At 36.9% G+C, this 19,131-nt stretch overlaps 1 protein-coding gene across 1 annotated transcript in view; it reads left to right on the top strand.

Moving 5' to 3' along the window:
- DNAH12 (dynein axonemal heavy chain 12) overlaps window positions 1–19,131 on the top strand; it is a 197,713-nt gene that overhangs the window by 17,439 nt on the left and 161,143 nt on the right. Inside the window, exon 11 of the mRNA XM_044658364.1 lies at window positions 17,995–18,173. Within this exon, the coding sequence (XP_044514299.1) occupies window positions 17,995–18,173 (179 nt within the window). The remainder of the gene's footprint in view (window positions 1–17,994; window positions 18,174–19,131) is intronic.

The following is a 19,131-nucleotide window of genomic DNA, read 5'->3' as shown; positions in this document are numbered from 1 at the left end:
CATATATATATATGTGTATATATATATATATATAGGCATTGACTATGCTGGGTACTGGGTTTTAACTCTTCTCTCCCCACCAAAATCATTAGCTTTTATATTGTTCTTTGCAGTTTAAAATGTAATTTACAGATAGTATTTCATTTGATCTTTACTACGACTTAGGAGGTAGGTGCTATTATGACCTTTTTGTAGTAGAAAAATGAGGTGAGAAGAAGTGATTTGTCTAAAATCATACAACTTATTCATGTCCAAGACTGGATGTGAACTCAGGCCTTTATGACTTTAGGTCTAGCACTCTATCCACTGTCCCACTTAGCTGCTAAAAACAAAGTCTTTTACCTCAAGGATAATCTTTATTTTCTCTTCTCAGTTTTCAACTAAATTTAGGTCACTATATATAGGTCTTATTTCTCTGATTTTGGCAAAGGTCAAAATTATAGTGAAAACATTAATTTTCATATTTGTTATTTTATGGAAGAAAACTCAAACAAAAAAAATAAGAAAGTGAAATAGAATATGTTTTGGTCCTCATTCAGTCCTCAATTCTTTTTTTGAAAGCAGATGACATTGTTTATTGTGAGTCTCTAGGATTGTCTTAAATCACTTTATTACTGAGAATAACTAGATCATTCACAGTGGTTCATCAAAAAACACTGCTGGTTAGTATGAACAGTATTCTCCTGGTTCTGCTCACTTTACTTTGTATCAGCTCATCTAAGTCTTCCCAGATTTTTTCTGAAAGTATCCTGCTCATCATTTCTTATTGCATAATAGTATTCCATTGTAATCACATACTACAACTTGTTCAGCCATTCTCAATTGATAGACTTCCCTTCAATTTCCAATTCTTTACTACCATAAAAAGAACTAAGAGAAATATTTTTGTGTACCTAGAGCCTTTCTTCTTTTTCTGGATCTCTTTGGGATATAGACCTAGTAGTGGTATTGTTGAATCAAAGGGTATGCACAGTTTTAGAGTATAATTCCAAATTGCTCTGTGGAAGGATTGGATCAGATCATAGCTCCACCAAGCAGCTTTCTTTACTCCCTAAGGTGAAAAGGGCCTGTCACAGTGGCTCCACATGGTGCCCAAGCTGGCAGCTTTGTAATAGGATCTTTAAAGAACCCTTGCTTTAAAAGCCCAGAGCTCCAGCCAAACAAGTAAGTTCAGAATTGGAGACCTCACTTATTCAAGCCAACCTGCTGATTGAATCCAGATTGGAATGCAGGTTCCTGCAGGCCACACATCTGGGGATCAATTCATTAAGCAGCAGACTTTAAAGTTCATTGGGATCTCCAAATATGTCAACCTGAAAAATGCAGAACTACCAAAGTAGTAATAATAATGGGTCTTTTATTAGAGCAAGGAAAGTATAGTCTTGGGAAACACACAGAGCCCAAGGATTGGGATTTTAATCTGGGAAGCCACATAGAAGTGCACCACACCACTGGGATTTCCACCAAAACTTAGAAAAGGGGACTCAAATAGATTTTAGAAAAAATGGGGGAGTAGCAGTCATGTTATATTAAATTCACACAGAAACTTGGGAAAGATGCCATAACCAGAGTCTAGGATGATTGGGAAGGAGTCTGGTTCCTGAGGTTTGATTGTCAAATTCAACTTCATTTCTTCTGCAAAAGAAATTACTACCTGGGAAAGAGGCAAGACCAATTCATAATCAACCTAGTTATTGTCTGACTTTTGTATTCTTTGTTTTAACACTACATGGAAAGAGTCAATCTGGAGATTCTAAAAATAATGAATGACTTCTACTTTTGCTCCTCTCCCTTCTCCAGTTCCCCTGAAACTTAAGTCCTGTTTTAACACTTAATTTGAATTTCCTGTGAATGTTTATGGCTTAAATGTGTCTCTTGAAAACAGCTCATTTTTTGATTCTGCTTTCTTTTTTTTTTGTTTTATTTTTTAGAAAAAAGTTTTTTCCATAGTTACATGATTCATGTTCTTACTCTCTCCATCACCAAAGTCCCCCACCCCCATAGCTGACACGCATTTCCACTGGTTTCTTCACGTGTCATCAATCAAGACCCATTTCCATATTATTGATAATTGTACTAGGGTGGTCGTTTAGAGTCTACGATCTCAAATCATGTCCGCATCAACCCATGTGTTCAAGCAGTTGTTTTTCTTCTGTGTTTCCACTCCTGTAATTCTTCCTCTGAATGTGGGTAGTGTTCTTTTCCATAAGTCCCTCAGAATTGTCCTGGGTCATTGCATTGCTACTAGTACAGAAGTCCATTACATTCGATTTTACCACAGTATATCAGTTTCTGTGTACAGTGCTCTCCTGATTGTGCTCCTTTCACTCTGCATCAGTTCCTAGAGGTCATTCCAGTTCACGTGGAATTCCTCCAGTTTATTATTCCATTGAGCACAATAGTATTCCATCACCATTAGATACCACAATTTGTTCAGCACTTCCCCAATCAAAGGACACCACAAAAAGGTGAGCTATAAATATTTTTGTACATATCTTTTTCCCTATGACCTCTTTGGGGTACAAACCCAGCAATGGTATGGCTGGATCAAAGGGCAGGCAATCTTTTAGCACTCTTTGGGCATAGTTCCAAATTGCTATCCAGAATGGTTGGATCAATTCACAACTCCACCAGCAATGCATTAATGTCCCAATTTTGCCACATCCCCTCCAACATTTATTACTGTCCCCTGCTATCATTTAGCCAATCTGCCGTATGAGGTGATACTTCAGAGTTGTTTTGATTTGCATTTCTCTAATTATTAGATATTTAAAACACGTTCTCATGTACTTATTGATAGTTTTGATTTCTTTATCTAAAAATTGCCTATTCGTGTCCCTTGCCCATTTATTGATTGGGGAATGGCTTGATTTTTTTTTTGTACACTTGATTTAGCTCCTTGTACATTTGAGTAATTAGACCTTTGTCAGAGTTTTTTATTATAAAGATTTTTTCCCAGTTTGTTGTTTCCCTTCTGATTTTGACTACATTGTTTTTGTTTCTACAAAACCTTTTTAATTTAATGTAATCGAAATTATTTATTTTACATTTTGTAATTTTTTTCTAACTCTTAGTTTTAAAATCTTTCCTTTTCCAGAGATCTGGCAAGTATACTATTCTGTGTTCGCCTAATTTTCTTATAGTTTCCTTTTTTATATTCAAGTCATTCAACCATTCTGAATTTATCTTGGTGTAGGGCAGGGGTCAGCAATGTATGGCTCTCGAACCATATCTGGCTCTTTTGAGGGCCAGATATGGCTCTTTCTGCAGGAGCCATAAAGTCCATTTTTTTTCAGGCGCTGTTATGGGAGCATGCACTGTGAGCACTGTACGGCTCTCACGAAATTACATTTTAAAAAATGTGTTGTTTATGGCTCTCATGGCCAAAAAGGTTGCCGACCCCTGGTGTAGAGTATGAGATGTTGATCTTAACCTAATCTCTCCCATATTGTTTTCCAATTTTCCCAGCAGTTTTTGTCAGATAGTGGATTTTTGTCCCCAAAGTTGGGCTCTTTGGGTTTATCATAGACTGTCTTGTCACTTACCCCAAGTCTGTTCCACTGATCCTCCCTTCTGTCTCTTAGCCAGTACCATATTGTTTTGATAACCGCTGCTTTATAGTATAGTTTAATATCTGGTACTGCTAGACCACCTTCCTTCACGGTTTTTTTTCATTATTTCCCTTGATATTCTTGATCTTTTGTTCTTCCAAATGAACTTTGTTATAGTTTTTTCTAATTCAGTAAAAAAGTTTCTTGGTAGTTTGATAGGTATGGCACTAAATAAGTAAATTAATTTGGGTAGAATGGTCATTCTTATTATGGTAGCTCGTCCTACCCATGAGCACTCAATGTTTTTCCAATTGTTTAGATCTAGTTTTAATTGTTTGGAAAGTGTTTTGTAGTTGTGTTCGTATAATTCCTGTGTTTGTTTTGGTAGATAGCTTTCTAAGTGGTAGATAGCTTCCTAAGTGTATCACCCTTCATCCTAGGGTGATTTTAAATGGTGTTTCTCTTTCTAACTCTTGCTGCTGTGATGTGTTGGAAATATATAGAAATGCTAATGATTATGTGCCTTTATTTTGTATCCTGCAACTTTGCTAAAGTTGTTGATTATTTCTACTAGCTTTTTAGTTGATTCTCTAGGATTTTTTAAGTAGACCATCATATCATCTGCAAAGAGTGATAGCTTAGTCTCCTCATTACCTATTTTAATACCTTCAATTTCTTTTTCTTCTCTAATTGCTACTGCTAGTGTTTCTAGTACAATGTTAAATAATAGAGGTGATAATGGGCATCCTTGTTTCACGCCTGATCTTATTGGGAAGGCTTCTAATTTATCCCCATTGCAGATGATGCTTGTTGATGGTTTTAGATACATACTGTTTATTATTTTTAGGAAAGGTCCTTCTATTCCTATATTTTCTAGTGTTTTCAATAGGATTGGGTGTTGTATTTTGTTAAAGGCTTTTTCAGCATCTATTGAGATAATCATGTGATTTTTGTTTGTTAGATTATTGATATGGTCACATATGTGGATGGTTTTCCTAATGTTGAACCATCCTTGCATTCCTGGTATAAATCCCACCTAATCATGATGGATAACCCTCATGTTCACTTGCTGGAGTCTTTTTGCTAGTATTCTATTTAAGATTTTTGTATCTATGTTCATTAGGGAGATTGGTCTGTAGTTTTCTTTCTCTGTTTTTGGTTTGCCTGGCTGTGGAATCATTACCATATTAGTGTCATAAAAGGATTTTTGTAGGACTCCTTCTTTGCTTATTATGTCAAATGATTTGTATAGTATTGGGATTAGTGGTTCTTTGAATATTTGATAGAATTCACTTGTGAATCCATTGGGCCCTGGTGATTTTTTTCTTAGGGAGTTCTTTGATGGCTTTTTCAATTTCTTTTTCTGATATTGGATTATTTAAATATTCTATTTCTTCTGCTGATAATCTAGGCAATTTATATTTTTCTAAATACTCATCCATATCACCTAGATTGCTATATTTATTGCCATATAATTGGGCAAAATAGTTTTTAATGATTGCCTTAATTTCCTCTCATTAGAGGTAAGGTCTTTCTTTTCATCTTTGATATTGTTAATTTGGTTTTCTTCTTTCCTTTATTTTATTAGATTTACCAGTACTTTATCTATTTTTATCTGTTTTTTCAAAATACCAGTTTTTAGTCTTATTTATTAATTCAATAGTTCTTTTACTTTTGATTGTCTCTTCAAAATCTGTTCTCCAGATCTTTGATTGTATTAATGAGGCATTTCATATTCTTATGGGGAAAAACCTGGGAGTTTAATTAAATATTTATCTGGGTTCAGAAGGATGAGTAGGAGACAGGAATGGACAATAGTCTGGGACCAAATAAGTTAGGGAAACTGGGTTTAGCTGTTTGGAAATGACAGTTGACAGAAGTGATAGTTAGATGTTAACTGTCACACTAATCCACCTAGGCATCCTTTTAATCATTCCCTTTGTCCTTCTCTTGAGCAAAAACATAAGTGGCCTTTTGTTTCAGTTCATCCAGGCTCAAAAGTTCCCAGTCTGGATAGTTGTCATTGAAAAACTTCCTCACCTGGGGAACAGCATTTCTTACAAATATGTGTTAAATATGCTCAATAGTGGTATCTTCCAGGACATTAAAGCCTAAGTAAATTTCTGCAGCTTCGATTATATGATCTAAGAATGTAGTTAGTGTCTCCTGATTAGTCTGCCTCACTTTTTCAAATTTTGACCACGCATTAGGGAGTCTCGAATATTTCTCCATATTTCTCCATTACCTTAATTAATGATTTCCTTGCCTGTTTAAGCATTCTGTAAATTGGGACTGAATTTAAATCCAGCTCCTCCCAGGCTACCAGCCATGGTGCCATCCCTTCAGTATTTCTCATCTCTTTTACAAAATTGTTTCTATCATGATTGGACAATATCTCCCCTAAAACATACCAAGAGTCCTCAAAATCTGGGTCATGTGCCTTAACAAATGCTAGAAAGATTTTAACAAATTTGCCAGCATCGTCATGGAAGTTTGGGATTTTCCTTTTCAAGTTCTCCACATCCTCAGTCCTAAATCTAATATGTAGTCTCACATGAAAAATCCCATCATCTTTCACTACCAGAAGGTCATGTAGGGGAAAAAAGGTTAATTGGTTTGTCCCCCTTAATGCCTTTTGTTCTAATTCTGCCTTAGTTCAGATTTAACACCTTTGCCAGTATTACCATCATTACCATATTTATCATTACCAGGATCTTGACCATACCCATTGTCCAGAAACTCTTCTTTTTTCATATATAGTTCAATATTGTTTACCTGAATCTGCAATAAATATATTATGATTTTCAATTCAGATTCTTTAGTAAACCACTGGGTTATAACACTTTGGCGTGTATACTAGTGATTCCCAAAGTGGGTGCCACCGTCCCCTGGTTCGTGCTGCAGCAATCCAGGGGAGCGGTGATGGCCACAGGTGCATTTCTCTTTCCTATTAATTGCTATTAAAATAAAAAAAATTAATTTCCAGGGGCGCTAAGTAATATTTTTTTTTGGAAAGGGGGCAGTAGGCCAAAAAAGTTTGGGAACCACTGGTGTATACTATACATTGTAACAACCACCACATCCTATACATAATATAGTCACACAACAAAAGCAATGGTATGTGTTCCACCATGTCTAGTAATGTTATCTCCCACACCATCTTCTTTTCTCAAAATCAAGCCCCATTTATATGTAATTGGAGATACCTTTCAATGCAAAAGAAAGAGTACCCCACAACAAATTCAACAACATCATTACACACTTGTTCACTATATCTTCCATTGTTATCACATTTGGTAATATACCAGTGGTATTGCACTCCACTACTATACAAATAATTAACTAACACACAGAACAGTAATCACACAAAAACAATACCAATACAACAAAACAAGAACAATAAAAACACCCAGAGGGAAAAAAAAACCAGGAGAAAAACAACTCCAGAGGAAAAAAAATGAAGAAAAACCCTTTCTCTGGGATTATTCCAGCCTCAATAGTAAATTGGCTTCACTCAGAGATTTTATCAATGAACTGGGGTGGGAGGTAAGCAGTTCTGAGTAGCTCACCACTGGCTGGGAACTTTCAGCCCACAGCCAATGACCATCCACCCCCATGGAATGTTTAGAATCCTCTGGCTTCCAGTCTGGCTCTGTGCGTCCAAGAGTGAACTTCCTGTCCTCTTTTTAACCTACCATCTGGGACTGCCAAACTCTTATGGGAAAAAACCTGGGAGTTTAATTAAATATTTATCTGGGTTCAGAAGGGTGAGTAGGAGACAGGAATGGGCAATAGTCTGGGACCAAATTAGTTAGGGAAACTGGGTTTAGCTGTTTGGAAACGACAGTTGGCAGACGTGACAGGTAGGCCTTAACTGTTACACTGATCCACCTAGATAGGGAGTCTGTGAAACCAGCAAGTAAGGGGCAAGAAGGCTTATAAACAAGTTTAATTTAAGGAAACTATAGTCTAAAGAAGGGAGAAGGGGTTTCTATTCTACCAGACTATGGGCAAACCACAGGGTCAGGGGTGGGACTTATCTACACTGAACTGAGAACCAAAGCAAGACAGGGCCCAAAGAAGAGCAGAACTGAAGTGGGTATCCTCACAGCAGAGTCCTGACACACTCCAGCGATGGTACAGCTTTCCCAGGTCTTCAGCCAGTACTCCTTCAATTGGGTAAGTTAGGGAGCTAAACCAACCTGAGCTGACTAGCAACTCAGGTTAGATTTTATAATCTCTATCTAACACCCCACAGGCAAAATCCTCCTTCCAGATATCAGGAAATCAGGGTACAAACTTCACTTCCTTTGAGGTCTCCCAGGAGTCAGTTACAACTTGTCCCCAACCACCATGGAGTCCATCTCAGAGAGAGAAACACAACTTCCTGCTTCCCCGTTCCATTTAGAATCCTTCAGCCCTGCCTGCTAAGTCTCCTAAATAATAATTTAGTAAAACTTCCTTACAACAATATTCTCCTCAAAGTTTTCATTTTTAAAATTTTGTTTTATATATTCTTGCTGCCTTAAGAAGTCATTTGCTTCTAGTTGTTGAGTTCTATTTTTTTAAAGACTGAATTTCATCCCTGGCTTTTTGGTCATTCTTCCTCTTCTGGTTTGATTTTCTTTGTAGATCATCTTTTGTCTTCTTTGCTTCGTTTTTGAGCTGGTCAATTTTAGCTTTTAGGACTTTATTTTCTTGTTTTATTTAATGTATTTCCTTTTTCAAATTGTCTTCAGCCTCTCTTGATTGCTTTCTGAGTTCCTGAAGTTCTGGAGTTAATTGAATTTTGAGATCTTCTAAAGCCTGTGTCCAATTCTCTGTAGCTTCCTCCTCTTCTATTTCATTTGCTCTCTGTTCACTTCCTGAAAAGAAGCTGTCAATTGTAATTTCTTTCTCTTTTTCTGTTGTTTACTCATATTTTTTCTTTCTCTGTTCTGCTACTTTAATCAGATGGATTTAATGAGCTTTGATGAAAGATCTTCCCCAGATGGCAATGGAGGTTTGTAGTTAGGTTCTCTGCAGTCTATAGGGGAGTGGTGTTTTAGTTTCCCTGCTCTCTGAAGTCTTCTTGTCTTGTCTTAATCCAAGCCAGGATTAGTCTGTATTGTTTAATGTGCCCTGAGACTAAAACCTCAGAGAGAAGGGGAAAAAAAAGTGGGGGGCCAAGATGGAGTGTTTTCGCTGATCTGTGCAGCAGTAGGGTCTCCTGCTCTGTCCTGTTAGACCTGGTTTTCTTTCCTCTCGAAGCCCTTTGTTCTCTATCTCAGTGTGGTAAAGACCGTAGGCCTGAAGTTTGGCTCCATCTAAGCTGCCATCTTCCAAGTGTTTTTGCAGTGTTTCTCTGGCTTTTTCCTCTAGCCACCTCCCCAGTGCCTGTGTTCAACTCCCTGAGTAAGGTGCCAGCAAGGTCATCTCTCCCAGCTGGTGTGCCTGCCTGCCCGGAAATTTCAGAGGCTGCTGGAGACTCTGCACATCCTGTGGAGGAGGGGTCCTGGGATTCCCTTCTATACCCTCAGATTCAAAGGTTCAAGAATTCAAGCCTTTTTCTTGGTGTACCTCTTGAGCTATCCAGCAGTAGGATCCCCCTTCTCTGTCCTGTTGTTAAGTTTGGTCCTCTTTCTTCTCCAAGTGCTTTGTTTTCTATCTCAGTGTGGAAAGGGTACGGAGGTTTTAAGATTTGCTCTGTCTAAGCCACCATCTTCCAGAATTGGATTCTGCTTTCTAATGTAGCTTATTTGTGTTTACTGTTATAATGATTAGTTCTGTATTTCCCTCCACCACGTCCCCGTCTAGTTTTTCCTCTTTTTTTGCCTTTCCTTCTACAAAGAAGAACATGGTGAAAAAGAACTGTGAAAACAATGATCACTTTTCATTCTGTTCCCTTTCACTTTCTCTTACCCAGTCTTCAAATACTGGTTCTTCTGCTTTTTTTCTTCTTGGTTTCCATTTTATGATCCATCTGCTAAAATTGAAGAGTTTTTTTTTCCCCTTCAGTTTATGACTATTCTTTTCCCAACTCTCACATCTTTCTTTCAGTTTTTCTTATCTCAGTTTGCTTCCCTGATGAACTAATGTATGATAACATTAACCTCTTGTGAGTGGAATGCATATTAAATCCTTTTCTTGGTTCAGTTAAGAGTGAGATTGAATTGATGCCTGCTGTCAACCTGAAAAAACACAGAACCACCAAAGCAGTTTCAAAACAACACATCTTTAATCAGGACAAGGGAGACAGTGCTCATAGCTATCATGCAGAGTCTCACACACAGACACATACATATAGGGCCAAGCTCTGGGACTCTGGGCACACTGTCTGCAGGAAAGACATGAATAATGGGAATTTTGCTCCAGCTAAAGAATTTGGGGGTCATAGATGTATTTTAGAGAGTATATGGAAGGAAGGACAACTGATTGGCTTTTGTAGTGGGTAGGAAAAGAGGATATGGCTAGAGGCCAGAATACCAGGCAGCCTCCTACATAAAATAAGAGAAACTAAGAAGACAAAAAGGGTATTTAAGATTTGATTATATCTGCTAAATCTGTCTAGGGTGTTTAGGTATTTGAGGGTTTTATTGTTCAATCTCAGACAAACCTACTAATCCTATATATGTTGATCTAGGGGTGCTTGAGGGATTCATAAAACTGGGTTGTTACCACTCTCCTCTTCCCAATTATAAGAAATAGTAAATTCTTCCCTTCCACCTTTCTTATTGGTTGTTACTATATTCCTTTTGTCTTCCCTTGATGGAGAATCATCAAAGCCCATTAAAACCACTTTCCTCTTTCTCCTTGAATTCAACCTTTAATCCCTGAAGATAGTAGGATTCTGAAAGGACAATTCTCTTCCCTCCTCCCTCCATGTGATTGATTTTAAGCATTTAAAGTATCAGTTAGCCTCTTCTAAAAGTTCAAATATGTTTACCTTCCTAAGCTTTTATTGACTTCTATGTTTGCATTTCAAAAATTTTTTTAGTTGTTTTACACCAGTAATACTTGAAAAATCCTCTATTCTGTTAAGTATCCTTATTTTCCTTCCTCCTTTTAAGATTATATTTAGCATTAGAAGCTAAATTATTCTTGGTTTTAAGCCTTTTTATCTTTTGCCTTTGGGAATGTTATAGGCTGAGATATTCTCTCTTTAATTGCAAGCAGATCTTATATTATTCCAGTTATGGATTCTTGATATTTTAACTATCTGACTGCTTACAGTACATATTTTTTTCTTTGACCTGGAAGCTCTGGCTTCTGTCTATGACATTTTGGGGAGTTTTGAGGATTTCTTTCAGGAGAAAAGAGAAGCATATTAAAAATCTTATAAGAAATAATGTTTTTCTCTAGAGCCCTTTCTACATATACACCTGAGAAAGGCCCCTGGGGGAAAGATAGAATAGGTTTAGACAAAAGGCAAAAGAACCTTTCATTAGGTAATGGATTAAGGCAGATAATCTGAAATTTAATAAAAAGTGCCCTTAGTCTAGATAAGAACAATGCCTTTCCCCAACCCAGCACAAGACTTGGAGGGAGCATATGGGGTGTTCAGGTAGGGCTAGCATCTATGGCATGATAGCCTGCCAGCTCTTTTTAGGTCTACCCATCCACCGTAAAAAGGAAAATTTAGGTATTTATAGATATATATTAAATATGTGGCCGCCAGGAATCAACAATTTAGGTTGATTCCGTAATTAAATCAGACCCAAGTCAGCATCGGGTTGAAGAGTTTATTTACAGTCTGGTAGGTAAAAAGTAGGAGTAAAGAGAAAAGGAGAGGCTAGTCCAGGCCAAAGGCCTGGACGGAGAGAGAAGAAGGTTATAAAGCTTAATAATGAAGCTGTAAGCCACAGGGCCCAACAGCCAGATAGGCAGAGTTTAGAATAGGCCCAGCTAGGCCAAGGAAGTCAGCCTAACTTACCCACGTGACAATATTGAGTGTAAGCTGTCTGTGGTCTCAGGAGATGCTTCTTCTTCCAGTTCGAGATGGCAACTGCCCCCACAGGAAGTTCACTAACTTACTTAAAGAGATCGTGTCTTTCATCACTTCCTGTGGCCCACCTCTAATTCAAATGGACAAATGGCAGTTTCTACATTGATTTGGACTGCCCAAAGGGCAGTCCCTTATTCTTGATTTGTTACTTATTGTCACGTGTGGGTAACTCGTCTCCCCTCCCCACTAAGGGAGGTTAGGGTGACATCATTAGCACGCCTAGGTTGAATAGAATTTTGACTATTAATGGGCTTGAGCTAATTCTATTTACACACCACCTTTGGTATCTACCTGTTGTCTAGTTCTCCAGGTGGCTCCAAGTAGACGTAACATACCTAGGAGCATCTCTGGTAAAACTATCTCAACAGGAAGTCTAAATCAAGGTAGAGTGTCTACCTCAAACATGTAAAGACTTCCTCAGGTGGTGGAATGGGCAGACAAGACCAATTTATGAAGATAGTTTAAGTGCAGACACTGTGGATCACTTAGAGCTTGGACAGACATCAAAGATGTCCAGATCATCTATTGTATCCCAAGCCATCACCAATTGTCTTGACTTTTTCTTACCAGAAGACTTTGATGACTCTGGAAGAGAGAGGGAGGCTGAAGACTTGTGTAACTCTGCCTTTCTTCAAACCAATTCTTGCATAAGTCAAGCTATCACCTTGTAATGTCATTAGTCCTCTTTGAAAAAGAAGGAGGAGCAACAATAAGATTAGGATATTGATTGATCTAAGGTTAATTTCCCTCAGTCTTCAGAAAAGATTAAACCCAATCAATCAATAAACACCTAGTAAGTGGCTACTTTGTTCCAGGCATTTTGCTACTCTTTGAGTATTCAAATCTCAAAAAATAAAGACAGAATTGGGCATGCAACTAAAAAAATACAAACTAGAAAAAGAACAAATTAAAAACCCCCAATTAAACATCCAATTGGAAATACTGAAAATCAAAGGTGAAACTAATAAAACTGAAAGTAAGAAAACTGTTGAATTAATAAATAAAACTAAAAGCTGGTTTTATGACAAAAAATAACATAGATAAACCATTTATTTATTTGATTAAAAAAGGGAAAGAAGAAAACCATATTACCAGTATCAGAAATGAAAAAGGTAAATGCATCACCAATGAAGAGGAAATTGTAGTGATTATTAGAAACTCTTTTACTCTGTTATATGCCAATAAATATGACAAACTAAGAGAGATGGGTATTTACAAAAATATAAATTGCCTAGATTACCAAAATGGGAAATAGAATACTTATGCAATCTCTTCTCAGAAAAAGAAATTGAACAAGCCATTAATGAACAACCTAAGGAAAAATTCTCCAGGGCCAGATAGATTCACAAGTGAATTCTACCAAACATTTAAAAAACAATTAATACCAATGATATATAAAGTATTTGGGGGAAAAAGCTGAAAAAAACATCCTACCAAACTTTTTTTACAACAGAAATATGGTACTGATACATAAACCAGGAAGAGCAAAACTTCTTAGAGAAAGAAAACTATAGACCAATTTTGCTAATGAATATTGATACAAAAATTTTAAATAAAACACTAGTAAGGAGATTACAGTACTATATCACAAAAGGTCATACATTATGACCAGAGATTTATACCAGGAATGCAGAACTGATTCAATATTAAGAAAACCATTAGCATTTTTGACTACATCAATAATAAAACTAAAAGACATCATATGATTATCTCCACAGAGGCAACAAATTCCTTTAACAAAATACAACATGCATTCCTGTTTAAAAAAAAAAACCACATACTACAGAGCATAGGAATTAGTAGAGCTTTCCTTAAAATGATAGTACCTATTTAAAACCATCAGCAAGCATTACCTATAATTGACATAAACAAGATGCCTTCTCAAGAAGATCAGGGATGAAGCAAGGATGTCTAGTATCACCACTGTTATTCAGTATTATACTAGAAATGGTAGCTATAGCAATAAGAGAAGAAAAAAGACTTGAAAGAATTAAAATAAGCAATGAAAAAACAAAACTATACCCTTGCAGATGATATGTTGGTATACTTAGAGAACCCTAAAGATTCAATGAAAAAACTAGTTGAAACAATTAATAATTTTAGCAAAGTTGCAGGATACAAAAATAAACCCACACAAATCATCAGCATTTCTTTATATAATGAGCAAAATCTAGCAACAAGAGATAGAAAAAGGAAATCCATTTAAATTAACCATAGATATTATAAAATACTTGGGTGTCTATCCACCAAGACAAACCAAGTTTACCCTTGTGTTTAATAAACCCCTTGGCCTGATTCAGAGAGCTTCAGTGATTCATTTATACCATCAACTAGGGCCAGGGGCTGTAAAGGGGGAAGATAGCTATCCCTTGTTTCCTGAAGGGGCTAGACCAGGCATCCATCTTGCTCAGTTCACTTCCTTTTGGATTCCAGTTTCTCACCAGGAGGGAGGGGCTCCTCACTCCTCACCTTAAGGGAGCCTACAGACAGCAGGGAGACTGACTGAACATCTCAGCTCAGGCCCACACACCCCTGGCTGTCCCAAGTCAACATATACTGGAGTTATAGTCTCCCTGCCCAGAAGACCCACAGGGGCCTCCAGATCCCTCTGTTATAAGCCTCCATAGCCCCTATATTTCTTTATTACAACACCCAGTTACTGCCATACCTTTTTACACTTTCCCCTGTAGTTTTTGTCAAATAGTTTTTTTTCCTATCCCAAAAGCTTAGATCTTTTGGTATCTAACACTAAATAACTGATCATTTGTTGCTATGTATTGTATAGCCAATCTATTCCACTGATCTACCACTCTCTTTCTTTAGCCAATATCAGATTGTTTTAATGATTAAGCTTTGTAATATGTTTTGAGATCTGATACTACTAGGCCACCTCCTTTTTCATTTTTTAAAATTTATTCCCTTGATATTCTTGATCTTTTGTTCTTCCAGATGAATTTTGCTATTGTTTCTTCTGGCTCTATAAATAATTTTAGGGCCATTCAATTGGTATGACACAGATTAATTGACATATGATTATCATTTTATTATTTTGGTTCAGCAAAACCATGAGCAATTAATATTTTTCCAGTTCTTTAGATCTGTCTTTAATTGTGTGAAAAGTGTTTTGTAATTGTGTTCATATAATTTTAAAAAAGGGTAAGCTGAGGGAAGAGGGTTCAGGTCTGGGAAGGCTTTTGCTATGGGTGAGCGGTCAGTGCTGGCAGAGGGTCTCCGAAGGTAATATTGGGCTGAGGAAACCAGCCCCTCAGCCAGGGATAAATTCTACTGCCCTGATGTAGAGTGGGCAACCAGCTTGATAAGTGAGGGTAATGGTTTGGTTTAGGGGTGTCCTGCCTAAGCTAAAAAACTAATTTTCCCACTTTCCACCTCCCACCAAGTCCCTCCTCCCAGGGCCCAAAAGGGGAAAATTCAGGGGATAGCAGAATGTCAGGGAGAGGTCAAGGAAATCAGAACTCCCAGGTTGGTACTCCAGGGATATTTATAGTCCCCAGCTCCAAAGGTCTTTTCCTTGAGACCTGGGACTTGCTGGGTCAACATTCCATTCCCCTAACTGCCAGGATTGCCTCAGGTGATTTTGCAAATTCAAGAGACCTTGCATCAATCCTGCATTACAATCTGCTCATTTGTCTTTTGGAAATTCATACCTTGCCACATTTCCAGGTCCCTAAATTCTCAAGGAATTCTACACTTACACTAAAACTAAACTACAACTATGCTCTCATCCCTATCTATGGATTGCAAAACAAAAAACATTACAGTATTAAGACAAACATCTCACACAGAGTACCAAGATACAGTCAAAATGCATTCATGATTTAGACATAAAGGGTGCTACCATTAGCAAATTAGAGGAGCATAAAATTGTCCACCTGACAAATCTATGGATAAGGGAAGAATTTGTGATAAAACAAGAGATAGAAATCATTATAGAATATAAAATGGATAACTGATTATATTAAACTGAAAAGGTTTTGCACAAACAAAAACAATGCAATCAAGATTAAAGGAAAGGAGGCTGGGAAAAATTTTTACAGCAAGTATCTCTGAGAAAGGCCTTATTTCTCAAATATATAGAGAACTGAGTCAAATTTATAAGAATAAAGATCATTCTCCACATTAATAAATATTCAAAGGACAGGCATTTTGCAAATGAAGAAATCAAGACTATATGGTCACATAAAACAATGATCTAAGTCACTCTTGACTAGAGAAATGCAAAATAAAATAACTGAGCTACTACCTCACACTTCTCAGATTATACTATAAGATATATGCTATAAGAAATGATGAAAAGATTTCAGAAAAACCTGGAAAGACAGGGACTGATGCAAAATAAAATGAGCAAAACCAGGAGATCATTATACACAGTAACAGCAATATTATATGAGAATCATTTATAAATGACTTATCTATTCTGAGCAATACATTGATCCAAGACAGTCTTCAAGGGCTCTTGAGGAAAAATGCCATCCACTTCCAGAAAAAGAACTGAAGGAATCTGAATGCAAACTGAGACATTTCACTTTATTTTTTCTTTTGTTCCAAGTTTTCTTTCACAAAATGACTAATATGGGAAAATGTTTTACACTATTACACATATAAAATCTATACTAGATTACTTGCTGTCTCAGGGAAGGGGGAGGGAGAGGATAGAATTTGACTCAAACTTAAAAAAAATAAAACTTTTTTTCATGTAATTGATGAACAAAATCAAATATTATTTTAAAAAACCAGACTTGCCCTCAAGGAGATAATTTAGTGTGGGAAGTTAGCACACAAAAGGAACCTAAAAAGGGAAGGAAGAGGTCTGGAATATATTGGGGGTTGGGGCTGGGGGGGATAGTAAGAAAGTTCAAGAAGTCCCAAAGTAGGGCAGCTAGATGATTGATGTTCTGAGCTGCATTCCTACCTTAAATAGAGGTTTTGGGAGTTGATGACTCCACCCTCCAATCACAGAGACTTTGGGTGGTGATAAGGTAGAGTCTTAAGTCTGATGAGATCTTTGATTTCCCCAATAATGAACTTCCTGAGACTTGGTGGAAATGTGAGAGAAATCTCAAAATAGTCAATCAAATGAGAAATGAAGGGACCCCAGAGAAATACAAGTACCCTTTCCACATCATAACTTTTGAGAGTTTTATGGAAACCCACAGACAACATAGAAAATATCTTGATATTCAGAAATGCATAAAATAAATGAATAGTATTGCATAATATCAATATTTTATCTTTTAGTACTATAAATATATTCAATTTCTTTTTTAAAGTTAAAATAAATAAGAAATTAAAGTTTGTGAAAAGAATTTGAAAGCCAGCAGATGACACACAAAGGCTAGAAATGTAGAGAATCTTAACATTGATCTACATACAGCCTATGACCAAATACTTAATCCAAATTTTGCAGTAAGGTACTATAAACACTCCATAAAAAAAAAACAAGAAAAAATTTTGGCTCTCTAGTATGAAGGGATGGCCAAAAAGTTTTATGTGATTTTCCAGATCTTGAGGGTGCTGCACCCTTAACCCCCTTGATGTGGAAGGAATACCTATAATTTCTTCATGTTGTCATTTGGGGGGAGGAAACATAGTGCAATGGAAAGCATATTGAATTTGGTGTTAGGGGACTTGTGTTCAAATGCTGACGCTTCCACTTAATAGAAAGGTAACCTTGGGTAAGTCATATAGGCCTCCTGGGCCTCAGTTTCCTTATCTGTAAAATGAAAGTGTTAGACTTGGTCCTTGGTCATTAGAACTTTGTGGCATTTGATTGTTTAATTTGATTTAATTGTTTAATTCTTATCATTCTTTCCATTTACATTGCTGTCCTCTCTTTTTTATGTAGCCATATTTCCCCCCTGTTTTTATGTACTTTATTTTCATCAGTCCATGTATCTTCCTATGTTTTTCTTTGTTACATTCATTGTTTCATTATAACACAGTTATATTCCATTCATGTACTACAGCTCATTTAGCCATTTTCCTGTTGTTGGCATTTACATTGTTGCTAGTTCTTTGTTATAACAAAGAGTACTGCTATAAATGTTTTGTTTTCTATAGTGCTTTTGTCTTTATTATTCAAGTCTTCAGGGGTATGTGTGTAGTAGTGACATTTTTGGTCAAAGAATGTATTCTTTTTTTTTTTTTTTGCTGTTTTTCTCTATTTATTTGAATTTTATATAATAGTATGTGTTCATTTTAATCATATTTTATTTCATTTCAAATTACTTTCCAGAATGATTGGTCCAATTCACAGCCCCATCAGTAATGCATTAGTGTGCCCATTGAAGGAAAATTTTCTGATAGCTTTAGAAAAATTAGCTTATAATTTCCAATTATTTGAATGAGAATTTCACTTATGTACTATATCTTTAATATAGTGATAAATTATGAATTATTCATCCATTTGCCATACTTCCTTTCTTTTGTCTAATTTTTAAGCTGATAGAAGACTTTGTAAATCTTTCCAAAGAAATCATGTTGCTGCCACAGTTGGCTCACTTTCCAATGGTACGTTTGGACTGTGATGATTTGAAGGAGGGATTGGCGAATAAAGTAAAGAGCTTTGCAAATTTGCTGTTGAATGACATAGCTACAAAGCACAGAAATGAAAATTTGAGGTGAGTAGAATGGTTTTCCAAACCCCCGTATATCGAATTCTATGAACAGAGCCAACCTTTGATAATCCTAGTTAGTGTCAACATTAAGTATTAATTATATGGGCAATGCACAGAGACATACAAAGGAAGAGGATATACAAATGATATGCATTTCTGGTTAATTTTTTTTTTAAACCCTTACCTTCCTTCTTGGAGTCAATACTGTGTATTGGCTCCAAGGCAGAAGAGTGGTAAGGGTAGGCAATGGGGGTCAAGTGACTTGCCCAGGATCACACAGCCGGGAAGTGTCTGAGGCCAGATTTGAACCTAGGACCTCCCATCTCTAGGCCTGGCTCTCAATCCACTGAGCTACCCAGCTGCCCCCCTTCTGGTTAATTTTTGATCATCAGAGGCCCTATTGGATCACGTTGTATTTCTGACATCTGAATAAGACAGAGTTGAAAGCCACTTCTTGTTGAGATGGTGTGTACTGGTTATAGCTAGGACTAGTTTTTCAGCAGCAGCTTGAACTGGCAGGACTGCAGAAACCTTCTGAGACCCAGCTTTCTCTAGGGCTAGCTTTGTCTTTTCCATTATCTCTTTAGCAGCTTCTTTGTCAGGTTCTTTGCAAATCTGGGTCATCTGCATTCATAATTTCTTTAGGAACCAGGTTAGTGCACTTGCTGTGAATTCCCTTGACCTTTGATTGATTGTCAAGGGCAGAGGAAGGCCTTGCCTTGGAGAGACTCACAATGGGGTTGGGCATAGAGGCAATAGTAGCATCGGGATAAACTGAACACCAATGGTGTTTCTGAAGAACTAGTCTCAGGATCATGAAAACCTGAGTTCATGTTCTTTCTCTGACACACTGCTTCACTTCTCCATTCTCCAGGCAACTTTCTGTGACTCTTAAGTTTGCAGAGAGGGTACTGACCCATATCAGTATAGGGAATTTCCTTGTTAGGGGTTTTCTGTAGTA

This window comes from Gracilinanus agilis, chromosome 1 (assembly GCF_016433145.1).
Source record: "Gracilinanus agilis isolate LMUSP501 chromosome 1, AgileGrace, whole genome shotgun sequence".
NCBI lineage: Eukaryota > Metazoa > Chordata > Mammalia > Didelphimorphia > Didelphidae > Gracilinanus > Gracilinanus agilis.
This window is presented reverse-complemented; position numbering and strand designations above follow the sequence as displayed.